Source organism: Danio aesculapii, chromosome 1 (assembly GCF_903798145.1).
Source record: "Danio aesculapii chromosome 1, fDanAes4.1, whole genome shotgun sequence".
Taxonomy (NCBI): domain Eukaryota; kingdom Metazoa; phylum Chordata; class Actinopteri; order Cypriniformes; family Danionidae; genus Danio; species Danio aesculapii.
Genome location: NC_079435.1, coordinates 8050254 through 8072271, shown reverse-complemented (window position 1 = coordinate 8072271; position 22018 = coordinate 8050254). Strand labels below are relative to the sequence as shown.

General features: G+C 32.5%; 2 protein-coding genes across 16 annotated transcripts in view; one reads left to right on the top strand and one right to left on the bottom strand.

Moving 5' to 3' along the window:
- Positions 1-9: 9 nt before the first annotated feature.
- On the bottom strand, positions 10-8472 carry aptx (aprataxin). Of its 2 annotated transcripts, XM_056456485.1 has the most exons (9): positions 8382-8472; positions 8154-8286; positions 8015-8061; positions 7673-7726; positions 5825-6022; positions 4723-4782; positions 3777-4003; positions 3150-3253; positions 10-455 (listed from the first exon to the last, which is right to left on the bottom strand). In XM_056456485.1, exons 2-9 carry the CDS (start codon positions 8281-8283, stop codon positions 301-303), a joined length of 975 nt encoding a protein of 324 aa, XP_056312460.1. In that variant the 5' UTR covers positions 8284-8286; positions 8382-8472; the 3' UTR covers positions 10-300. The 2 variants fall into 2 exon arrangements, with proteins under 2 accessions (XP_056312460.1, XP_056312461.1); XM_056456486.1 differs by lacking the exon at positions 8382-8472 and having other exon boundaries at positions 5825-6077; positions 8154-8197.
- Positions 8473-13499: 5027 nt separating this feature from the next.
- osbp (oxysterol binding protein) overlaps positions 13500-22018 on the top strand; it is a 37214-nt gene continuing 28695 nt past the window's right edge. For 12 of the 14 annotated variants that reach the window (XM_056456483.1, XM_056456472.1, XM_056456479.1 and 9 more), the window contains exons 1-2: positions 13500-13601; positions 14548-14718. In XM_056456483.1, coding sequence (XP_056312458.1) covers positions 14585-14718 — 134 coding nt within the window. In that variant the 5' untranslated portion in view covers positions 13500-13601; positions 14548-14584. The remainder of the gene's footprint in view (positions 13602-14547; positions 14719-22018) is intronic. The other 2 variants (XM_056456478.1, XM_056456474.1) reach the window with 1 other exon arrangement.

Below are 22018 nucleotides of genomic sequence, written 5' to 3'. Positions count from 1 at the left end.
ATGAACTGAATGCATGAAGAATGAGTTTATTAACAGTATTCATTGCGTTGTTTGCAAGCTGAACGTGACTATAAACAATGTGTGTGTGTAGCTCACAGGTCTCGAACTCAATTCCTGGAGGGCCGCAGCTCTGCACAGCTTTGCTCCAACCCTGATCAAACACAGCTGATCCAACTAATGAATGTGTTCATGACACCTCAATTACTTGGATCAGCTGTGTTTGATAGGGTTGGAGCAAAACTGTGCAGAGCTGCGGGCCTCCAGGAATTGAGTTCGAGACCTATGGCGTAGTTGGTGTTTTTATGAAGGCAGGTGTGTTTTAAGGTGATCTTTGAGTTTGGGTATGGTGGTCTGTTCTTTACCGCACACATGACAGCGCAGCGGCAGCTTTAGTAATTCACCTGCACCCTCCTTCACTTGCACCTTCCCATCATGCTCCAGCATAGAGATCACATCTGCGGGGGGGGGGAAATCCATGACTGTTTCACTTGATCATCACACAGGTAAATGCTTGTTTTTGTAAACGGCTTGTAGAATGTATATTTGGTCAAATGTTAGTAATTTTTTTTTTGTTAGCTGTATTTTTATGTCAGGATATTGTTTTTAGCACATTTACACTAAATAATAATAATTAAAATTATTATTATATAGTTGAAGTCAGAATTATTAGCCCCCCTGTTTATTTTTTTCCCCAATTTCTGTTTACCGAAGAGCAGATTTTTTTCAACACATTTCTAATCATAATAGTTTTAATAACTCATCTCTAATAACTGATTTATTTTATCTTTGCCATGATGACAGTAAATAATATTTGACTAGATATTTTTCAAGACACTTCTATACAGCTTAAAGTGACATTTAAAGGATTAACTAGGTTAAATAGGCAGGTTAGGGTAATTAGGCAAATTATTGTATAATGATGGTTTGTTCTGTAGACTATCAAAAAAAATGGCTTAAAGGGGCTAATAATATTGACCTTAAAATGGGTTTTTAAAAATTAAAAACTGCTTTTATTCTAGCTGAAATAAAACTTTCTCCAGAAGAAAAAATATTATCAGGCATACTGTGAAGATTTCCTTGCTCTGTTGAACATCATTTGGGAAATATTTGAAAGAAAAAGCGGGCTTCAACTGTATATATATTACAGGGTTCATCCACATTTTACTACTAAAATTCCAAGACTTTTCCAGAACTTTCAAATACATTCTATTGATTCATGTAATGTCTATATATACATGGTAAATAATAAGAAAAACAATGTATGTTTAAATTTATTACTGATTCATAAAATGTGCCTCAATCTATTTTGTTTAAATTTGCTTTATATCTACGTAAAATAGATTTTGATAATGCTTAAACAGCATTATTAATGTGAGAGCATGATTTTGGCCAAGGGCAGAAAAAGTAGACAACCAACCTATATTCAAGTTAGGGCTGCAGAATATAATGTTTCAGCATCGATATCACAATGTGTTCATCCGCAATAGCCACACCACAGGATAAGCAATGTTAAATTGGGATTCTAGTTTAATATATATATATAGAGTTTAATCATAATGGAGTAAAAGTTTATCATCTGCATGCATTTTTAAAGAGTTCACCCAAACGTTACTTACCATTTTCTTTACACCCTTCACTTGCTTTAAACATTATTTTTTTAAAATAGGACACAAAAAGAAGACAATTTAATAACAATTAAATACACTAGTGAAACATGTGAAGTGTGAGTAAATAGTGAGTACATTTTAATCTTTGAGTGAACTGTCCCTTTACGGCCTGTGACTGAACATTTCAATATTTGAGTTTAAAACATCCGGCTACAAGTAATTTTTTAAAAACTTTAATAAAGATAAAATAATATGCAATTAAGACTATGCAGTGTTGATCACTTTTATCTTTACTATATTTTATTTATCCATGCTTGTAATTTATTTGTTATGTATTATTCGAGATTCACTCCTCTACAAAATCCCCGCAAACAATCCAAATAAACCTGTTAAATCATCTGCTGATATTGTATTCACATGGCAATATACATCACAGAAATACAACATATGGTAATGTCAGAGTTTTTCAATATCGCGGAGCCCTAATTCAAGAACACAGATATTTGCTAAACTAATTTCCATGACTTTTCCAAAACTTTGTGGGTTTTTCTGTAAAATGCCATGTCAAAATTTCATGACTTTTCCAGGCTTTCCATGACCGTATGAACACTGTATATAGTGCATTACAATGTAGGTTGTGTCAAAGCAGCTTAACATAGAAGTTCTAGTAAATGTAAACTGTGTCAGTCTAGTTTTCAGAGTTGAAGTTCAGTTCAGTGTGGTTTAATTTTCACTGCTGAAAGTCCAAACACTGAAGAGCAAATCCATCGATGAGCAGCTCCACAAGTCCCAAAATGCTTGTTTGTGTATATATCTTGTATATGTATATACCTTTTTTCTTATTTTTGTGTAACTGTGCTAAAGTGAAACTAAAATTAAACTATCCTGACACAAAACATACAGCCAATTAAAATTATAACAAAACATAAATTACTAAGTAACTAAATAAGTAAACTAAAATATCATATTTATGATTTATATAGTTTAATTTTTTTTAATTATTATTAATATTTTTTTTAGTGATCCGCAATTATCCTGACTTAAAAAAAAAAAAACTCTAAAACTTACATTTTTTAATGTATAGCTCGTGGTTAATTAGTTTACTAATGCATTCATCAATATTAACAAACGGCACTTTAAAAATTTGATGCAAAAACTTGTACATTCTGATTTGAAAAATGTACAGTTAATTGATCAATTATTATTTCTGAACTACTGTACTCCTAAAGTTTAAATTACTTTAATCGTTTTAGTTATTAGTATATTTAACAATATAATATATATATATATATATATATATATATATATATATATATATATATATATATATATATATATATATATATATATATATATATATATATATTTGTTTTATATGGATTTTTTTATTTGCTTTATGCATTTATAGAGCTTGCATTAAGTATATTTAAATAACATTTACATTATTAACAAAAATAGTAAAAAAAATAAAATAAAAAAATAAATAAAAAGAGCGCATCTTTTCTGTTTTCATGCAGATTTTATTTCATTTTTTCCACTCACCTTGAGACTCCACAAAATAGTCTGTAGTGAAGGAATTCCAGTGTTTCTTGTTCTTCAAACACGGCGAGTCGAAGTCTTGGCTGATGACGTGCAGATGAACGTGACTGAGGAGAAATAAACCCCAAATGCTTATTAAGGCCAGACGCAAAAACACTGTGTTTATGCACCTGTCAATATTGAGATTTGGTCATTTTTGGCTGTTCATAGCATGTTATTTTCATCTGAAAATCTACACACTACAGTCAGATGTAAATAAAATATCCAAAGTACACTTTTAGCATTTCTTTTGTTACACTTTATCAATTTGTGTCTGTAGATTTCAAATTCAAAGCCTATTTTAAAGGCTATTTTATCTAAATGAGACATAAATTGTACAGAGGGATATGTTCATTAATAATCTACCTGAGCATATGTAACATTTTTTTCTAAAACATAATTGTGGTAAATAATGTAGTTTACTGCATTTTTAAAGACAATTAAATTTTTTTTTCAATTTCCTAAATTATATTCAAAATGGCGGCAACACCAAAGCTCCAAAAATGCCTTTTTGGAAATTAAAAAAACTATTTTTGCACAATAGGTCCTCTTTAATTCATCACCGGCCAATCAGTGTGCAGGGGCGTGTACCTCATGCTGGGAATGGCATGGTAGCCGATCCGGAAGCTCAGTCTGTGTGTGTCGGGACATTGGTCCACCATCTGATCTGCCACCCGCTGCATGTGTTTAAGCAGCTCCACGTGCTCCGAGCGCAGCACCTTCAGGCTGGAGATCGACTGCCACGGCAAAACCAGCCAGTGATAACGAGCCTTTGGGTATTTATCCTTTATCACCACCACGCTGTCGTCTTTATACACCTGAACACAACAGCTGTTAGGCTCAATATACAGAATTATTAGCCCCCCTGTATATTGTTTTTCTCCAATTTCTGTTTCAAGAGTTCCCACTTAGATATGCTTGGCGTATAAAGCAGGTTTGGCATGCTGTCCTAGGAGAGAACCCTGAGCTCGGAGATATTTGAGCCCAGGGCTCCCGCCCGGTCGATAAGCATATCAGGAGATCCGAGATCAGGTAGGTCTCGAGAGCTCCCCCTTTAGAAAAGGGAGGAAAAGGAGGAGATGGGGTGGAAGGGGGGATTCTACCAAACGAAGATAGAACAGTAGGGAGAAATTGATCCATTTATAGTAAACTAGGATCACTCTGATTGGATTATTACTGATTACAGATGAGTGGCCAGACGTGCTCAATCATATCACGTGCTCCTCTCGAAATTAGTTTATAAAACTTCACTTAATTGAAAGAAGATTTTTTTTTCAACACATTTATAATCATAATAGTTTTAATAACTCATTTCTAATAACTGATTTATTTTATCTTTGCCATAATGACAGTAAATAATAGTCTACTAGATATTTTTCAAGATTCTAATAATCAGCTTAAAGTGACATTTAAATGCTTAACTAGGTTAATTAGGTTAACTTGGCAGGTTAAAAATAACAAACATTTCACAGGATGGCTAATAATTTTGTTTTTGACCATATATAATATGAATGTATTATAAATAACACACTCCAACCTGCATTTTGGGGTCCTGCATTGATGCTTTAAGCCCTTGACTCCAGTGTCCAGCAGATTCCTTCAAAACAGAGGTGTTTTCAGAGTTTTAGCCCAAAATCAACACTCAAGATGTGGTCAAATACATCAGCATTTCAACAAATCATCAATAAGGACCTACAACATTTTCTCCAACCTCATGGAAAATATTGGTTTAAAGTAAAAGAACTTGAAAATCATATAACACACTTTATTATAACAGACACACTTTACAATAAGGTCATATTCGTTAATGTATTTACTAACAAACAGTACATCTATAACAGTATTATTGATCTTTGTTAACATTTTAGTTGATAGAAATAAAATGATTCATTGTTCACTCACAGTACATTAACTAATCTTAACAAGAATGAATTTTGATTTTAATAATACATTAGTAAATCTATGAATAATAAATGCTGCACAATTATTGTTCATTATTAGATCATGTTGGTAAATACATTACCTTATGAAAACCTAAAGTTTGACCATAATAAGTTAAGAGTATATACGAGTTAAATACCCCTCACAGATCTCGCTTTTAAATTCATATTTTTTTTTAGGAAGCTTTACAATATTATATTTGTGCATATATGTATGTATATATATATATATATATATATATATATATATATATATATATATATATATATATATATATATATATATATATATATATATATATAGATATAGATATAGATTAGTCAGAACTGAAGCCAAATCTGGAGCTTATCTAACAAAACAACTTATATCTCCAGAAATTTATAGGCCAAATTTATATATTAGGGAAAATATTACATATATATATATATAATTTATTTTTTGTAGTTTGTAATTGTTTTTGCATAAATGTAATGTATTATCTTTCTAGTACTACAGATGTTCAGTGACTAAAATATTATTTTAATAAATATATCTCTTTATTAAATCTGTTTTGTTCAAATGCACCAAAATATGACCTATATTCACTGAGAATTTTATAAACATATTCATTTTGGAAATGGGGTGTACTCATTTCTGCTGAGCACTGTATATTCTTATTGCACAAATATTGAAAATCTATACATATAAAAGAAACTCACAGATTTTTGCACAGTGTGTGGTGTTGTTTTTTTGGGTGGAGGCGGGCTGTCTGAAACATCTGCTGTTGTTTTTGAAGGGCTCTGGATCTGCTGGGCTCTTTTGGAGGGTTTGGGTCTGGACATGTCCTCTGTGAACTTCACACTGAAGGGATACTGCTGATTGACCATGTAGAGGATCTGACCCGGCTTTATGCTCACCTGCTTGTAGAGGTGGGCGACATGTGGTTTGTGTGATGTTAAGAAGATCAGAGACCTGTACAATACAGCCTCAATTACAAGAGAACTGGACATTTATGGACACAGTAGGTTTGCTAGAAGCAGAATAAAATATTAATAGAATCTCATCAGATATATAAAAAAAATCACTTGGCATATTAGATGTTGTAGATTTGTTCATAGAATATTTTTGTTCAAGCAAATACTAATGCTTTATGTGTCTGGTGTTTATAATAATAATAAACACTTTTCATTTTTCTACTTTGCCTTGTGTAAAATTTGATTTGATTAGTTACATTATCATATATTATACCGTTGTATTGCATTATATATATATATATATATATATATATATATATATATATACACTACCTGACAAGTGTCTGGTCGCCTATCCTAGTTTTTGGAACAAAAATTAATAACTTGACTTCTAGTTGATCATTTTGTATCAGAAGTGGCTTATATGAAAGGCAAAGGCCTCTAGATTACGCTTATTTTACCAAAATAAAAAATGATCATGCTTTGATTTTTAATTATTTCATTAGGACAGTAAGGTCTGACTTTGCTTAGAAAAAAGTCTTGTCACTTAACAGAAATAATGTCCAGTATAGAATATAAAGTCATGCTGCAGTGGAAAAAGAGTGAATATTGTGTCTGACTCCCATGAGCTTGGAGGACTGCATCCATACATCTCTGCAATCACTCAAATCACTTATTAATAAAGTCATCTGGAATGTCAAAGAAAGCGTTCTTGCAGGACTCCCAGAGTTTATCAAGATTCTCTGCATTCATCTTCAATGCCTCCTCCATCTTACCTTAAACATGTTCAATAATGTTCATGGCATTACTATTTTTTGCTCTTACAACTGGGATCGATGGCAAGACTTTTGTGAGGTTGTGTCTGTGTCTGTGTCTGTGTGTGTGTGTGTGTGTGTGTGTGTGTGTGTGTGTGTGTGTGTATATATATATATATATATTACATTAGTCAGTACTGAAGCCAAATCTGGAGCTTATCCAACAAAATAACTTATATCTCCAGAAATTTATAGGCCAAATTTATATATTAGGGAAAAATAAAAAAAAATAAAAAAAATCAAGAGAAACTTTATTTTATTTATTTTTTTGTAGTTTGTAATTGTTTTTGCATAAATGTAATGTATTTTCTTTCTATTACTACAGATGTTCAGTGACTAAAATATTATTTTAATAAATATATCTGTTTATTAAATCTGTTTTGTTCAAATGCACCAAAATATGACCTATATTCACTGAGAAATTTATAAAAAAAAATTCGCACACAATAAAAAACACACATAAATATATATATATATATATATATATATATATATATATATATATATATATATATATATATATATATATATATATATACACACACACACACACACAGTTGAAGTACAAATTATTAGCCTCCTTCGAATTTTTTATTTTTTTTATATTTCCCAAATTATGTTTAACAGAGCAAGGAAATTTAACAATTCTGACTTCAACTGTATATATTTATGTATGTATATTAAACATATTTCTTTGTTTCACAGCAGCGTCTGTTCAAAAGTATATACATTGAGTCAGTACATTAAATAATTTTTCTGAAAATTAATAACACTGTACCTGATTGCCTTTGCCCACAACCACATCATCCACAAGTGTAGGATTCACACCCAGCTATTAAAAAAAACATCAAATAAACGAGTTCAAGCATTAATTATTACATTTTCTAAATTTAATTTCTGTAAGGTTGTTATAATAGCTGGGTCAAAGACAAGATGTCCCGTTTTGGTGTGCAACAATCAATACCGTTCTGAAATTATTTTAATAAGGAGAAAGTCTAAATATAAAACCAACTTTACCTCAAAAACTTTAATTTATTGGTGTACTGAAAACGACTTTGCATCTTTGACACATTATATATTGTTATAATATTTCCTTTAATGTAATAGTAGTCAATCATACCTGTTTAACAGTGACAAATCCCCTATTGCAATCAGCTCTCAATTCAACTGCAAAAATATATAAATATATTATGAGCATTTCTCAAATAAAGCCTCAGTTTTTTCCTTTTTGTTTTTTTACATTGACTCATATAAAATACCTTGTTCTCTTGAGCACTTCTTGTCTTTTATCTTAGTTTCTGGTCCTCGACCCAGAGTCACAGACTGTTGGTGATGAAGCTCAATGGGTTTGTGTGAATTACCTTCACTTACTAGTAAACACACAGGCATCTCCTGAAAACACACACCATATTATAACACGAGATCATTGTTGTGTACACATAAAGTCTACAGTGCTTTTCTAAAATCCACTTATGTTCGTTACTTACTCTGTTAGTGTAATAATGCTACGGCAGAAAAAAGTGAAGTGGTCGAAAGCAAAACACTGCAACACATGACGCTCGCTCGCTCGCTCGCTCTTCTTCGGTGGTGTCAACAAGCAAACTCTTCATGCGCACTTACTGCCAACTACTGGTTGAAAGATTTATTTATTTATTTTTTAGTTTTTTTATTTCATTTTTTGTGAACCCTGGGATGACTAAGTTATATTAACCTTCTAAACTTTTTTTGTTGTGCAAGAAAGAGCATTTACAAAGATACAACATGAACAAAGAGACAAAAAGGGTTACTTAAAAAAAAATTCAGCAAATTAAAGTTTGATTTACACCAAGAAAGAGTTTTATATGCAATATAATTATTAGAGTCTTTTAAGGAGTTCACATATAAATCAAAATCCTTTCTGAAATTAAAAAAGCAAGGATGTTTCCTTGGAAATTTTACATTTACGGATGCAAAATGTAGCCAGAAATAGCAATAAATTAGTAATACATTTACAATGAGAAGGATCTAAGTTCAGAGAGTAACCAAAGAATACAATTTTTGGGGAAATTGGAAAAGTCAACCCAAAACACTTTACAGTAATAAACGATTTAGTGTTTCATCATTTTGACAACAAAATGAGCATTTAGGGGAAATATTGTTATTAAATTTAGCTAGTTTGGTATTTATTGGGTGGCAGTTATGAATTATTTTGATTGAGACTTTGAAAGCTTTATTAGATCTTTTTTTTTTTTTCAGAAGAAGCCAAAACTGCTCCCAATCTATGTCACCAAATATATTATTCCAAAAACCTGTTCAAGAGATCCGAGAACTATGAATAACTAAGCAAATATCTTTGTTTGACAAAGAACTCAGAAGAGTTTGGTCAACAAAAAGATTTGTGTGGTCAAAAATAAAAGAATCTAAAGAACCTTTAGGGCCAGATTAACTAAAGGTATAACACAATCAGGGATTGCACCTAAAACAATGGCATAATATTTGGGGGGATATGAGCTAATCTTACATACAGAGAATCGAAATTGCGCTACTCAGACAGTAGGTGCCTAACCGATAATGTTACAATAAAAAGATAAGGTTATTACAAAAAGTCGAATTTTAGTTTAACTCTTTTTATTAACAATTCTTAATCAGAGAGGTACTACAAATGAGAGAAAGAAAAACCACAACACATTATTTTCACAAAGTTGAGGAGAGAAATGCTGAGTGGTAATTAAACACATTCCTTACTCTCTGAACCATATTGAGATGGAAATAAAGTAAACAAAAACAAAAAAAAAAACAAACAAAAAAAGGAACAAACAAACCAAACCATTAAAAAAAGAGAGAGAAAAAAAGAAATATACATAATAATAAATTAACAAATGACACTCAAGTAGGCCATTACCGTTAAATGTAAAATATCACAAAATTTCTTTTCCTAATACACACTTAGATAAGTTTGTGTCATTCAAAAGCAAGAGGGGAAAAAAGAAGAAAAAAGACATACTGACAGGGTTAAATATGCAAGACGGGATATATAAAGCTATTTTTTAAAATACAACAGAAAAGGTTGCCAAGCTGTATAGAAATCCTCTGTTTTGCCATTGATTGTATATCAAATTTGTTCTATTTGAATGAACTGTAACAGGTCATACATCCAATGAAAGTAGTTTGGCGGAGAAGGTTTTTTCCAGTTCAATAGGATAATTCTTTTAGCAATTATTAAGCAAAAGGCTAATACATTTGACTGCAAAGATGATAGCGATACATTTGTAGGATTGAGTCCAAACAGTGCCACTAAAGGACACGGTTCAATTTTTAGAAGAAAAATGTCAGATATTGATTTAAAGATTGATGTCCAAAAAGAGATTAACTCTGGACAAAGCCAGAAGGTATGGTAGAGGGTAGCTGGAGCTTGTTGGCATCTGTCAAAAATGGGATCAATTTCTGGGTCAAAAAGTCGAATTTTAAAAAGAAATTACAATAAGTACAATTACACATATATTATGATCTAAAAGATTTAAATTGTAAACAATAAAATTACTCTTAAGGGCACATGGCAAGGAGTGTAAACCAGAGTTGTGCAGATGCAAGACAGTATATAGTGCAAAAAGCTTATAAATATGATAAATATGATAAAGTGACAGTCTTAATAATATACAGGGAGGTATTATGAGGTAATTCAGGCCCGTAGCCACCCTGGTGAAAAAGGGTGGTTAGTTTTTTCTCAAAAAGTGGCAAAAGGCCTCGTTTAGGTTACTATTTAATTATAAGATTTGAATAGTGCATTTAAGTGACATTTTAAGCACTATTTTAGCTGAAATAGGTTGTCGGATGGTCATCATAACCAAAAAAAAGTACATTTGAAAATTCATTACAATACCACACTTTCATTGGTTATTTTTTGTTTCAAGAATAAGGTCCAAGATTTACCAAGTTACTTGTGAAATATTTTCTCTATTTAAAAACAAAACAGTAGTGAATGATGACTTCTCTTACATCAGATTGTATGTTTTCTTGCACAGCTGGATGTTGAACTTATGAACAATAATTGTGTGCACAGGCCAAAACTGATCAGCTGAAGTCACATCCAAGCAACAGCCAACAGAGGATTCCACTTGGTCTTAAAACCTTTTCCGATGGACAAATGAACTCATGTGGGACAAATTCTGGACCTTTGTCAGTGAAGAGGGGTCTTTCGGACCACCCGACCCAACCTAGCTACGAGCCTGTAACTAGCACTCCAATGTTACACAAAGTGACCGATGCAGATGTATTTCCTTTAACTACACTTGACCAAATAATATATAATCACTTTATCAAGTTTTATTTTATAGAGTATGGAATGGTATTAATGAATGCGCACAGTTTAAACACGTTTATAGTTGATTTATTTTTTTTAAGGATAGTAATTATTTTCCTAACAAATTCTAAAATGATATAGCCAACCGCTTTCACTTTATTTTATTACAGAATAATATTTTGTTATAACAAATTACACAACAACATCCCTGGACAGTTAGAGAATCACTTTTATAGTTTTATTGCATGGTACAATTTTATTACATACATATACATATATAAACATTTCATTCATTCATTCATTTTCTTTTCGGCTTAGTCCCTTTATTAATCCGGGGTCGCCACAGAGGAATGAACCGCCAACTCGCCTTCCCAATTCACCTGTACTGCGCGTCTTTGGACTGTGGGGGAAACCGGGAAACCCACGCAAATGCAGGGAGAACATGCAAACTCCACACAGAAACGTCAACCGAGGCTCGAACCAGCGACCTTCTTGCTGTGAGGCGACAGCACTACCTACTGCGCCACTGCGATGCCACTATATAAACATTTATGTAATTTATTTCATTATATTTTATTAGATAATATCTTTGTATTACAGAATATCGTATTAAGTAACCTGCTTTTACTGTTGCTTTTCATTTAGTTTTGCCATTTTCATGCAAATGCCTTATTTTCCCTAACAAATTATGCAAAATCTCTTCATTATTAGCCAACCGCTGTTATTTTATTTTATTACAGAATAATATATTAGAACAAATTACACAACAACATCCCAAGACAGTTAGCGAATCACTTTTATATTGTTTCATTTAATACTACTATTTAATTTTTTACATATACATACAGTTGACGTAAGAATCATTAAGACTTTCTCCAAAAGAAAAAATATTATCAGACATACTGTGCAAATTTCCTTGCTCTGTTAAACATCATTTGGGAAATATTTAAAGAAAAAATTCAAAGGGGGGCTAATAATTTTGAATTCAACTGTACATAAACAGGACATCTGCTTTTATTTTTATTATAATGCCTTTTTATTACAAAATATAGTACTGAGCTACCTGCTTTTATTGTTGCTTTTCATTCAGTTTTGCCATTTCAATGCAAATACCTTATTTTCCCTAACAAATTACACAAAATCTCTACCTTATTAGCCAACCTCTTATTACAGAATAATATTTTATTATGGCAAATTACAGAACAACATCCCTAGACAGTTAGTGAATCCCTTTTATAATGTTTTATTGTAGAATGCAATTTTATTATATATACAAATGCATATAAACAGGACATCTGCTTTTATTTAATTTAATTTTATTATATAATATCTTTTTATTACAGAATATAGTATTAAGTAACCTGCGTTTACTGTCACTTTTCATTGAGTTTTGCCATTTTAATGCATATATCTTAATTTCCCTAACAAATTATGCAAAATCTTTTCATCATTAGCCGACTGCTTTAATTTAATTTAATTTAATTTAATTTAATTTAATTTAATTTAATTTAATTTAATTTAATTTAATTTAATTTAATTTAATTTAATTTAATTTAATTTAATTTTATTTTATTTTATTTTATTTTATTTTATATGAATTTATTTAATTTATATTATTTTGGCTACATTTATTTGGTTTATAATAATAATAATAATAATATGAATAACAATATGAATAATAATATGAATAATAATACTAATATAATAGTTATTTGGTTATTTATTTTAGGACAAAACTATTTGTTTATTTAAGTCAAAACAAAACTACAGAAACGGAATGTTGAATGAAACGCATTAAAAGTATTTTTATTATTAATAATAATATCAATAATAATAATAATAATAATAATAATTTATTCATTAATCCATTACATTTTTTTGTTGATTTAATATTAATTAATGTATTTAATGTATGTTGTGTGGGGTTTATTTACAGACAGTGATAATGCTTATTTGCTATCTGAAGAGATTTAATAAAGAATAAAAAAATAATGCGCCTAGAGTTGCTCGGCAACAGTAAACAGCATACAGAATAAATTATTAGGACTGTTAATTCCTGTTATCGCGAATAATTACTGTAATAAACATATATTTTAATCACATTTCTGCACAACCCTTTTATAAAAGCAATAAACCTCTCTAGCTAAATTCACCACAGTCAACTTCTTGTAAAATCACAGTGTATCTTTATTGCTTTATTATCACATTTACGCACCAAATCGCATACATTTAAACCAAAATACCATTAAAATGTTAGCCTGAGCATTTCGGCACATGCATTAATCAGATTCTGCACGGGGTGTGTGTTGTGTTTAGGGAGAAAGCTGGATGAATGTGACTTTTATGCGAGTTTAGTGTGGAGTAAAACTCGCTCGTGTGATCTCATGTCACCGACTTCCTTCTTCAGAGGGGATCATTGAGAGATCAGGTAAGAGCTGGCAGCTCCCAAAACACACTTTAAATCATCTCAGCACTGGCCTTTTCACATTCCCCCATATCCTCACGCAGTTTTACGCTATTTTCCGGAGGTTTCATCTGGTGTTATGCGTTACTTGACGCGATTTCTGTCATTACAGTGAGCTTGAAGGTTAGCACAGGCTAGTTAGCTTCAGTTTAACACACAATTCCCCGCACGCTGACACTATTAAAGGACTTTTACAGGATAAACGGAAGGTTGGATGGATTATAGATGATTTATCAGCGCGTAAGGGTTTTATTCGAAGATATACATTGGTGTTTTTGAGTTTACGTGTTCATGTCTCGCGATAGCGCGTCAGTTTTATTAGCCGTTAGCTGAATTAGCCGTCAAAGTCATTTCACGTTTACATGTATGCACATGCCTGAGAGCGAGCTAGATTTTTGCTAAAACACGAAGCTTGTTCATATTTTATGTTGGTATTGATCAACTCTGTCGTTTAATGTGGTTTGGGTTGTCAGTTATGTGTGAATGTCTTCTGTATACAGGCCTCGTTTATCTAAACAAAGTTTAAACTAGCTCTTAATATGTATGTTTTTAGTTATTATTGTCGTAAATGGTGTTTTTATTTGAACTGTTGTGTTTTATATGATGTCTGCAAATGAAATGAACTTCGTTGACATAGTGACACGTAAGCAAAACGAGCCCTTTGACATGATATCCACTTACAACAACACACGATTCTGCCTTTATGTGCGAGATTTGGACTGTGTTTCAATACTAAAATGATGTCAACCTACACAGAGCCCTTCGGGCAGCAGTAAAACACAATCTAGGTGGGGCACTTTCAGTGTGCATGTAAACACTTGGTGTTTTAGCATACAAGCGAAAGTCAGTTAATCACATCACAGTGTCATTCAAGTGTCAGCTAACCAGTTAACCCTTCATATTCACCCAGACCCCCTTCAGACACTGTGAAGCCAAGGGCTGTCGTGATGTCGGAGCCCAAAGCGCCCACCCCGGCCCCTGGAGACACCTATAAAGGCTGGCTTTTCAAATGGACTAATTACATCAAGGGGTACCAAAGGCGATGGTTCGTCCTGAGCAATGGCTTACTGTCTTACTACAGGTGAGTTTGGGACATTATGTTTTGCTTATCGACCTCCGGAAACAAAAGAAATGATGGTTATCAGGTATCGTTTTCATCAGACAGTAGGTCTGCCAGTGGTTGATAGGAACGTCTGATGTCCTAATCAACCTTTTGTGTTGCTGTCAAGTGTTCTTTGGCCTTTCACCAATATCTGATAAGGCGCAAAGCTTTAGATAGTGAAATGGCTTGATATTCTTGGTATGGCAAGCATTGCTGTTTTTTTTTTTTGACAACAAGTATTAAAGGGATAGTTCACCCAAACGTTTTAATGTACTCATCCTTTACCTATTTCAAGCCACTATGAATTTCTTACTTCTGTTGATAACAAAAGAAGATAATTTGGAAAATGTTGGAAACCATTGACCTCTGTAGTATTTGTTTTTTCTACTTTGAAAGTCAATAGTTACAGGTTTTCAGCTTTCTTCAGAATATCTTTTTTGTTCAACACAAGAAAGAAACTCTTAATTTTGGAACCACTTGAGGGAGATTAAATACTAAGTAAATTAAATTTGTTTGTGTAAACTTTCTCTGTAAACTTACGTAATTGGTGATGGTGCTTTAGATCATGCGACTTGTTGCATTTTCAAGCGTTTGAAATGTTGTAGATGCTCAACTCAACACTCTCATGGTGTTTGTAAGACGATGCCAGTTTACGTAATTAGATTTGAGTTGATGTGGGGAAGCTGCATTCATCTCATTGGGCTCTGTTAATTATTAATATTGCGCGTGAGAGCACAGGAGCTCCCGCATGTGTGTCTGTTTGCTCGTACGATTCTCACTGTTTGCTCAACAGTTTGAGATGAGAGGATAACAACACATTCTTTAAAATCCCCCATCTCCGTCTGTCTCCATCTCCAGCGCTGTCAATATACTATAAAATATGAACGTCCAATGCCTCCGCATTTTGGATGGTGAGAGATGTGCGCTAGTTTTGATGACCAGGGTGCTTTCCTCCTTGTCTTGTATTTGCTCTTGAATACATATACTGTGTTGAAGCCACGCCAAAGCAAATACTAAAGATCTGTATCACATTAGCACTTTATTTAGATCAAGGTTAACATGAGCAGAAAGTGCTCTGTCTTTTCACTAATAATAGTACATTTTAACTGCGCAGATGTAATGGAAATGGTTAGATATTTGATAATGAAACAGCAGCCAGATTCACCATTACTGTTATACTTGGAGGTATTTTGTGAATGGATATATTACCATTCAGAAATGTAGGATCCAAAAGACTTTTCTTTTCATATTTGAGTGGTAAAGAATGGCAAACAATTAGTAAAAGTGACATGGTTCTTTATTACTGTGTCAAATAAATGCTGTGGTTTTGAAACTTCAGCATTCCTGCAAAAATAATATTTCATCATGATTTCCACAGAAATGTTGAGCAATAATAATTAGAAGGTTTTTATGAGCATAAAAGCTGCATATTGGAGTCATTTCTGGAGGTTTATGTGAAACAAAAGGTTGAAGGAATTAGTATTTTTGTCTATTAATGTTTCAAATGCAATAAAATAGAAAATATTTGTTATTATATTATGTGACTGCAAATTAAATATAATATTATAATGAGCACAAGAGACTTTTTTCCAAAACAAATATTATTAGACCTCAGATTTCTGAACAGTAGTGTATATATAAACACCATGCAACCTTCATTAAATGATCTAGTTAGTCTGAAATATATAGTAAGTCTGAAATCTGAAAAATCTTAAATATTATTACTTATTTTCCATATGATCAGTTGCATATGGATTCATTTTGAAACACATAAACATTTGTCTGTTGTTTAGGAAGAACCTTCATGTTTTTCTAAAACCTTAAATATCAATAAAACAGATGCAGCTTATCTGATAAATGCAGAGCGCATTTTATATATTGTGTTGTGTCAAAATTGAACTCCTCAAAGAAATTGCTCTTGTAAATACAGTGGGGAAAACTCATTTATTTTGGCTAGTAGGTTTCAGAATGTTTCAGAAAGCATTTCCAACATTAGACTGCAATATTCATTAGGGCTTGTGAGATATTGAAGCAAAATCATGCTAAATAATGCGACATTCGATATGAGATTCGTTATTTTCACATTTACGTTGAAAGTTATATAACCAATGAGGCATGGGATGATAATTGTTTTCAAGGTGTACTGCGGATTGGAAAAGTCAAGGTTTTAAAACCGCCAAAATTTTCTGTAATACCGTTCCTAATGTATGTGTACGATTTTTTATTCACATTTTTTTGTTGTTGTTTTTTAGGACAACAGTGTCTTCAGCAGAAAAATATATCCAAAGATGCCATTTTAAATTGTAAAGAAATCTGTGTTTTTTAAACTAATGAAGACAGCAGAAGTCAGTGATTAATTAGAATTATTTAGCCTGACCATGTTTACTGTTCCAAAATATTAGAATATTAGAAATCTTTCAAAAAATAAAATATATTGTTTTCAAAGGGGAAGAAAGTTGTTTTGTTTTTTACCCAGACATTTAATATATTTGGCTTTTTGGCAGACAAAAGAATATATTTTAGAGCAATAATCACAAAACCGCGAAACCGTGATATTTTTATCCAAGGTTAACATACCGTAAGATTTTTATACCAACCAACATATGTTTTATATTGTTTTTACATATGTTGTTAAATTGAAAATTCATGTTCTACTGTTGCATAAAAATAAGTCATTATAATCATCAAACTACATCATTATATTGACATTATACAGATGTAAACAATAAATAAACCAAAAAAATATATACAGTATATCACCACCGCTTTGCTCCACTGGTATAGTTTTATCAATCTGAAAACATCAAGAACAGTCAATAAAAAAAAAAACACTTGAAACACAGTGGAGTTGTTCTTTGCTGTCTTATTGCTTTTTTAACATGGTTTAATTGCTTGCCTATATTTTAGCATCCATACTAAAATAGTTACAGACAAAAAAAATGTAGTGATATGCGGATTGACATGTAACTACATTGCCTGATGTGACGAAAATCTTTCAGAAAGTGTGCTGGTGGCACACAGGCAAAGTTGCTTTTTTATTAAATCATTAACTTTTACAGTATACTATTGTGCTATGTACATACCGATATGCACATTTGCGATTATTTTAATATATAGCGCATCCTTAATATTAATAATGTACATTTTTAGTAGGAATTTTCATGAAAAACAGTGTATGCCTTTTTTGTTTGTATGTTTTCTATGATCTGATATAGAATAATGTTGTGAAAAAGTATCGAGTTTGGTACTAATCGATACTAAAAATTGAAAAATGTCCATATTCCTGCTAACATTTGAGCGCTGTTGAAGTGTTTAAAAGCCGCAAAGTGGACCGTTTGTATGTCAGCTTATAGACAGACCAGCTGATCGACGCAACTTTGAAACGCTCCAGTGTCTGTGTATCTGTGTTTGCACTCGGTGAAGGATGGTGAAACGTTGACCTCCGTTGCCAATTACAGTAATTTCTGTTGCGCACGTGTACACAATGGCCAATCAGGGGAACGCACTCAACATCGCTTAAATTAGGGCTGCACTATACATCGTTTCAGTATTGATATCGCAATGTGCAAATCTGCAATAGTCACATCACACAAATTCAAGTGGACACAAGAAATGTTTAAGTTTGCCACTTTAACAAAGATTAATTTAAATGTTTATTTATACAATGGAGACTGTAGAAAGTGTTATTTTACATTTGATTACTGAATTTCTGTTCGTCAATACTGTTAGACTCCACCAAAGCATGTTTATTTATTGTTTTATATTTGATTTTTGTTTTCATCTGTGATTTAATTTATTTTATTTTGTATATATTATTAGTTAATATTAATGTTATATATATATATATATATATATATATATATATATATATATATATATATATATATATATATATATATATATATATATATATATATATTAGAGCATTTCCAGCGTTATGGATGTGACATTTGCAGGAAAAACTCAAAACAAAAATTCACATAAAAAGTTTATATTAACATTATATTGAATCATCTGTTTATATTTTGCAAAACTACTCAACACAGAGTTATGAGATTAGAAAAATATCAATCTGTAAACATGTTTTGTACTTGCATTGAAATAAACATGCGTTAAAAGTCTGCGAGTTTACAGTATGCAACATACTTTGTAGAAATTCTGTGAATTAAACTGCACAACCCCCCAAAAATAATGCTAATCAACTGGATAATAGTCGGCTCTCTATAAAACAAACATGATTGCTTTTATTTTATTTTGTATTTTTGCATTATGAGGAAAAAGCTTCGTTATGGATGTGACCTCTGCGTTATGGATGTGAGAGATGTGAAATTGTCATTCGTGTGACTTTGTTAAATCAAATTAAATTGTTTAACTTTATTGTATAATTTTGAATATTTTATGAAGATGCTCTCTCCCCTAAAAAAATCATCCAAATCAATGTGAAATAATAAATTCAATAGTCATCTTATGAAAATATATTCATATGTCAATATATATATATATATATATATATATATATATATATAGCAGAAAAAACTCAATATTGCGATGTCAGTTTTTTTCCAATATCGTGCAGCCCTAACTTAAATATTAGCGGGAAATTGTTTTTAGCTATGCTCTGCTTTAAAATGTTTTACCACCTTAAAAAAATCTTTCCTTCCTGAATGCAGTCTCTATGAAAATATGCTATATTGATTAATCACAAACCACCGCTGAAGTCACGTAAATGCATTGCAGTATGAATAAAAGACACAAGTGCACATTGCTTACTCCACCTCAGTTTGGCCGTTTTGATTGGCTGAGCGAGTTTGGGTCATGTGACTGTCTTAACAGGTCATCTGTGTACAGGAGGATCACACGCTCTACTTAAGGCTTGATTTCCGCTCTCTTCCCTCTCTCGCTGTGTTTGTGAGAGAGATTCATCAGGAAATGCAGTGCGCGAGTCGCAGATTTCACAGGTTACACAGTCTCTGAATAGTTTGTGCCTCTGTCAAATTGCTGGTGTCAGTTTTGTGCAATGTCGTAGAGCATCCAAACTGGTGTTGCCTGATTTTTTTTTCTTTTTCCTGCTGAGAATGGAAAATCCCAAGAAGCGGTGATTCATCCGTGTTGGCAGATTACAGTTAATCATGGAAACTTTGCTTTTAGCTGAGATGTTTTCATAGGAGCTGCTTGGTAGGATTACTGCTGAATGTATATGACAAAATAGTGTTTGGCATGTTAATTGTTTATATGCTTATATAAGTATTTTGAATATACACTCAACGGCCACTTTATTAGGTACACCTTACTAGTACTTGGTTGGACCCCCTTTTGCCTTCAGAACTGCATTAATCCTTCGTGGCATAGATTCAACAAGGTACTGAAATGTTCCTTAGAGATTTGGTCCATATTGACATGATAGCATCACGAAGTTGCTGCAGATTTGTCAGCTAAACATCCATGATGCAAATCCACCACATCCCAAAGATGCTCTATTGGATTGACATCTGGTGACTGTGGAGGCCATTTGAGTACAGTGAACTCATTGTCATGTTCATGAAACCAGTCTGAGATGATTCGCACTTTATGACATGTGGAGTTATCCTGCTGGAAATAACCATTAGAAGATGGCTACGCTGTTGTCATAAAGGGATAGACATTGTCAGCAACAATACTCAGGTAGGCTGTGGCGTTGGCGCAAGGCCCAAAGTGTTTTGTGGATTTCCTCCAGGTGCTCCGGTTTCCCCCACAGTCCAAAGACATGTGCTATAAATGTATTGAATAAGCTAAATTGACCATAGTGTGTGTGTGTGAACGAGTTTGTATGGGTGTTTCCTAGTGCAGGGTTGCAGTTAGAAGGGCATCCGCTGCATAAAACATATGCTGGATAAGTTGGCGGTTTATTCCGCTGTGGCGACCCCTGATAAAATAAAGGGAGAAAGCCGAAGGAAAATGAATGTTTTGATATATTTGATGGCTTCAACTATTTTGGTTGATTCACAACTGAATGAGTAGTTTTCTCAATATCTGCTGAGATCATAAAAACAGGCAGTTTTTCAGTCTGATATTTGATACTGTGATCGCAGCACTGGCGTATCTTCTGTCAGATAAATGCTCAAGAAACTCTATCTGAAGGCATTTTCTCGAATGCTTGCCTTGTAGTGTGAATTCATGAATATTGCAAAATTCACTGAAAAACAGCTGTCAGGGGGGGCTTTTGTTTAATTTCGGACTCTCAGAGCTTACAGAGAGCCTCATGAGTGTTCATGTAGCCTCACAGAAACAGACTTTGACTGTCATGCTGAAGTCCAAAAGCACGTTGGGTCTCATTCAGGCCACCCCTTTTAGCCTCATGCAAACTGACTGAGCATATTTTAAAGCTAAAATAGGATATAACTGTGTATAAATGACCAATCTGCCATACACAGGGAAAAGAGCTCAACTCTGTGCATGGAAATGAGAAAAATGACTTAAATATTTTATTTTATTTTTGAATAGAGACGGCATAATAAAATAAAAGCCAAATTTATTGTAGATAGGATTCAAGATTTGAGCCTTGTAGGCTAATAGGCTGCTAGCATAAAACTGGTTCCCTCGTTAAAATCCCCATAGGATTTTCCCATAGGCTTTTCGAAGATTGCAAATAATAAGCTCTGTGTTCAAACACAGTTCATTACACTTACACGTTTTGTCCAACCAGATAATCCTCACATGATAATATATCTTTTAGCACTTTTTGATGTTAAATGCAAACGCAAAACTGAAAAGATAACATTAGGGTTTAAAACGGACTACAGTGCCTTCGGAGTGCTAGCCTGTGACGTCAGCACCACCCCACTCCAGACAACTTTTCAAGCTTATTTTTAGAAATATGGTTTAAGACAAAGATTTACTTATTATATTATAATCCACGCTATATATTATAAACAAATAAATACGCAAAAACACATAGACCTACGTTGTGGATAGTTTTTTATGTGGTAAATACATTTTGTTTTGCTTTAGGGTTGTTGTTAAAGTTTTAAAACTGTATATATAAATCTGCCTACTTTGTATTGTCATAAGACGGATTTAAATAAGTGTATCGTGCTTACCTTAGTAACAGACGACAGAAATGAGGTGTGAGGGATAAGTCTATATGCCTGCAAGTTCCATCATGGACACAGAACAACATTCAATATTTAATATTTTTTGTCACGAAGTACAGCGAAAGCGGCCCATACAGTCACAAATGCTATATATTTTATTTGTTTGCATTACCGAGAGCAGGAAAGAGACAGGCTGCACTGGTAAGCAG

Excerpts from the sequence above, each read along its gene's own strand:
- aptx (XM_056456485.1), bottom strand. The coding sequence starts at position 8,283 with ATGCCTGTGTGTTTACTAGTAAGTGAAGGTAATTCACACAAACCCATT. Across the intron at positions 8,062-8,153 it reads GAAGTGCTCAAGAGAACAAG|TTGAATTGAGAGCTGATTGC; the intron begins GTATTTTATATG and ends ATATTTTTGCAG. Across the intron at positions 3,254-3,776 it reads CATGCCATTCCCAGCATGAG|TCACGTTCATCTGCACGTCA; the intron begins GTACACGCCCCT and ends ATTTCTCCTCAG.